Source organism: Procambarus clarkii, chromosome 32 (genome assembly GCF_040958095.1).
Source record: "Procambarus clarkii isolate CNS0578487 chromosome 32, FALCON_Pclarkii_2.0, whole genome shotgun sequence".
In the NCBI taxonomy this organism is placed as follows: Eukaryota; Metazoa; Arthropoda; class Malacostraca; order Decapoda; family Cambaridae; genus Procambarus; species Procambarus clarkii.
In genome coordinates this window covers 39,533,815-39,538,350 of record NC_091181.1, presented here as the reverse complement: position 1 = coordinate 39,538,350, position 4,536 = coordinate 39,533,815, and the positions used below count along the sequence as shown (strand labels likewise).

Genomic DNA, 4,536 nt, shown 5'->3' with positions numbered 1-4,536 from the left:
TATGTCCATCTAGACATTTATCCATCCAACTTTATATCCATTACATATCCATTTTTATATGTCTATACAATCTATCTATCCCTCTGTCTTATCATTTATCCATCTATCTATACATCCATCTATTCATTTACTAATCTATATATTTATCCATCCCTCTATCCTTCTATCTGCCCGTCTGTCCAACCAGTTATCCATCTATTTATCCATCCACATATCTACTCATTTGTCTAGCTATGACTATCCATCTGTCGAACTATCCCTTCTTGAATCTATCCATATATTCATTCCTAAATTATCCATATCTCTAACAGTCTATTCAAGCATATATCTATGTATCCATATATCTGGTCATATGTCCATCCATCTATCAATCTAGCCCTCTATCTATTCATCTATTCATCCTCTCAATCCGTCAATCTATCCATCCATCAATCTACTGTCTGTCCCTCTCTAGCCCAACTTCTGTCATTGTGTCTCTGTTTCTTTGTCTCTGGAAAGGATTTAAAGTGAGTCCTGTGTACCGTCCAGGCTCCATATTCAGTGGACAAAACTTGGACTAGACGAAATATTTGACCACATAACCCGAATGCCCTCGGGCATGAGAGGTTGAATAAGTTCATAAAGACTCTCCAATGAATAACCTTGTATGTCTGCGATTGCATAATTTACATTTGGTCTTTACAGAACGAAATGTATCAGAGCAGCTGCATGATGGCACCCACTGCGACTCCTGCTGCTCCTGCGGTGAAACCTGAAGCCACAGTGACCCATTCCAGGTTCTCCCTCAGCAGAAAAGGAAGGCCTTCTGCTGCTCCTTCGGCAGTAGACGCGTCGACCAACGGAGACAAAGAGACCATGAATGGCAACAGAGGAGTAAAGAGAGGGAGCGAAATAGGAGAAGGAGGATCAAGAGAAGCAGGAAACACCGAAGTCGATGGTGCCGAAGAAGGGAGCAAGAAGAGAGAGGCGCCGTGGAGGAAAGTCATCAGCCAGTTGACTAGTCCTCACGACTCTAAGTTCTTCGAGGTTTGGAAGGTCGCAGCGTCGAGGCAGTCCCGCCAGTCTACGCCCTCTGAAAGTATTTTATAAGTTTTAATGGGAAAGATAAAGGAGAGAGAGAGACAGAAAGAGAGAGAGAGAACTTCATTACGTGGCAATGTCGAAGCTTGATCAAAATTACCTTTATAAATAGTGACCAAAAGATGTCTACTGAAACTGTTATAGATTTGCAGTTCTGTGGACGAGTTCGTAATATATGTTAACGAGAGGAGTGACAAGAGGACCACGTTGATATCTTGGAGGCTGAAGTAGGGTTCTGCTCTATTTTGTCGCGTTCCGATCTTTTTTATACTCTGATTTGACTCTAGTCGTGACCTGTGATTTTGTAAACATCGACCTTATCCTGGAAAATAATAACTAAAGAGCGTTTTATAATTGATATTTCAGTTATTAATTATTACTTCTTTAGTAAAAATAAACATTATTTTCAAGTTATACGGATATATGGTAACACACTATGGCAAAGCTCCTTCAGAGTGTCAACAAGAAATTAGCGTAAAACATATATATAAATTAACATTATAGCGATGATGCAATTGTCGCAATAATCACGTGACTGTTCAATTGCTGAAATGATTTACCGGAAAAATAATTCCTGCTCCGTGCTGTATCTCTGTAAATAAATGTGCCAAAGAATCGGTAAATAAATTTTGACGAGGACTACCTTGAGGTCGTCCTCGTGCACCCGTCCTTAGTGTTTCCTTCACCCGAGTCCTGTGTGTGTTTACACTTGAGACCTCTAGCTTTCTTCCTTATCTCCGTGGCTTGGTCATCCCTTTCATGATGATGCTTCCTGGATGACCTGCCTAGATGATAACTGTCCTAATCCCATTTACAGAGCCAGAGAATATCGTTAGAGTTACAGCTTCCTGTTTCATCTCCATGGCCTGGTCATCTCTAGTGACCTTCTATGTGTATAGACAATAATACCTACATTAATCATCTATATGGAATAATCAGAATCGACTTGAGAATGGTCCAGGACGGACCGAAACGTCGTCGTCCCTTCACCTTCTAGTGTGTGGTCTGGTCAACATACTTGAGCCACGTTATTATGACTCCTCGCCTGCATCTATATGGACAAAGTTAATATAGCTCTCACTATATTCCAGCCCATATATACGCTCCTGTTTGACTCAATAACTATTTTGCAATTTGATGAAATCTGGTTGTAGAAGGTGATGGAAGTTTGGTCTATAAAGAGATCTATACAATAATATTGATGTGTTTCGATATCAATACAATAATTCTGATGGTATAGAAACGAGGAGTTAATGCTCAATAAATCCCATTAACGTCCAACATATACCCCTTAAGGTCCATCAAATCCAGTTAAAACCCAACAAACTCCCTTAAGGTCCGGTGCATCCCATTATGATTCAACAAATCCCAAGAACCTCATAAGTATTTGCCAGGGTCTTAAAAGAAAGTTATGATGAACCATATGAGCTCTTGCAACTGGGACAATTCTTTAGAGCCAAGTCTGATCAAGGAGAAAACACAGACTCAAGCTGATCAAGAAGGAGACAAAGACCCAAGCTTCCTTCCCCGCGCCAGAGTTAGGGCTTAACGTAAGTTGAGGCCAACTTCTGTCGCAGGAAACCGATTATAAATAATTAGGAACAGTTTCTATATAATTAGGAGTGCAAACATAATTAGTCCCGGAAGAGCAACTCCTGCATTAAATCCCGTGTGCCTATGTTGTCTTGTTGTGTAAGCCCTGAGAGAGAGAGAGAGAGAGAGAGAGAGAGAGAGAGAGAGAGAGAGAGAGAGAGAGAGAGAGAGAGAGAGAGAGAGAGAGAGAGAGAGACAGAGTTTGAGAGACTGTCTCGTTACCAATCATACCACCTATACATAAACCATCTCACACACAGTTTTGTGAACACTCGTCGTCTTGAAGTGGTTGTTGTGTTGGAAACATTTCTAGATGAGTCAACTCCTGAGACCTTTGCCACAACTGCCAGTTACACCTCACAGATGCGCGTAATTCACTGCAGGCACCTTACAGCTTGAAACACAGAATACAGCAGTATCAAGTGTAACATTCCTGACACCTTACAGCTTAAAACCAAAAATACTAAGCAGCTTGTATATAAAGTACTTCAGACGACCTCCCAGATTCGCCTTGCGGGAATTACAACGGTTCTCTCTCACGTATTATCTAATTCTGTCAATAACATGGCAAATATATTTCTCTTTACTTCCCAGGAGTATATTCCCCCAAAAAACACATATTTGATAACATTTTCCATTTACAAATATACATAAAGTTTCACTCATTCAAGCGGTAAAATGTTTTCATAATAGCCCTTACCGCCCTACCAAAACTATATAGCAAAATCACACACACGTCTCTTTTGGGATATTTATTTCTGCGTTGATCAGGTGAGACGCCGAGCTGTTTGCCAGAGCCGGGAGTATCGGTAACCAATAACAGGAATATTGGTAGCGGCTTCCCCGGTCGGTGGTAATGCCTGGTGTAATTTGCCAAAATGGATTCGGGAAATATACAAAACGTTAATCCTGGCAAAGATTAATGGGATTAAGTCCAAAAATATAGCTAAAATGATGATTACATTTTCTTTTAAAATGTTAAACTTAATATATCTATAATAATAATTAGTTTTGCTAAAAATGAAATCAAAATCATTAGAATAAGATATATATATATATATATATATATATATATATATATATATATATATATATATATATATATATATATATATATATGGTCAAGTGGTTAAGGTACCAGGTACGCCAAGGTAAATAGCGCTCCTGGCTATCTGGGTTCGAATCCTTCTGGGGGTGTAGAGTTTTCAGTAATATATACATATATATAATCTTTTCATTTTCATATTTTTTACAAGATGAATTATATATATATATATATATATGGGGTGCTTCTTGCCCTTTGATCTGAAATCATTTGTAGTTTACAAGAAAACCCGTTTGAGGTGCGACGCCCGAGGTGTAGAGAGTACTCGACGTCCCTCACAACGCGGCGTTGGAAACAGTCGAGCGGGTCTTTTCACGTAGGTTATCCTTTGACCAGATGGTCATGTTCAGGCGACCCCTCGACACACAGGCACTCGTCCACCTGCTCGCTCGGACTGACTGACTTTCAGGCACTGGCCTCTGCCGCTTGCGGGTCACCACTCGTGGTCTTGCAACCGCTGTGTGTCACAAAATATTTGACCAGTGAAAAAACTGCACAACCAGCACAATTTTGTTGCAATGTAGCATTTTGAATCACGCTTTTTTCGATGTATTTCTGTTTAAAAAAAAAAAAAATTTGAATGTTTCCAGTGAACTTTTCCTGGTTTTTATCTAAATGCTATTAGTTTTTAGTTTCTTGTATGGATTGGAATATATTTAAACTTTTGCATGAATACAGAATAGTTTCTCATCACATATTGTCTGATGAGTTAATACAAATCTTTCCGTTTACTGAATAAACAGTTATATCCCTTATGT

General features: G+C 39.4%; 1 protein-coding gene across 1 annotated transcript in view; it reads left to right on the top strand.

The window, feature by feature from the left end:
- LOC123759447 (neural cell adhesion molecule 2) overlaps positions 1-1,749 on the top strand; it is a 255,243-nt gene extending 253,494 nt beyond the window's left edge. The window contains exon 16 of the mRNA XM_045744532.2: positions 685-1,749. Within this exon, the coding sequence (XP_045600488.2) occupies positions 685-1,089 (405 nt within the window). The 3' untranslated portion in view covers positions 1,090-1,749. The remainder of the gene's footprint in view (positions 1-684) is intronic.
- Positions 1,750-4,536: the final 2,787 nt, after the last annotated feature.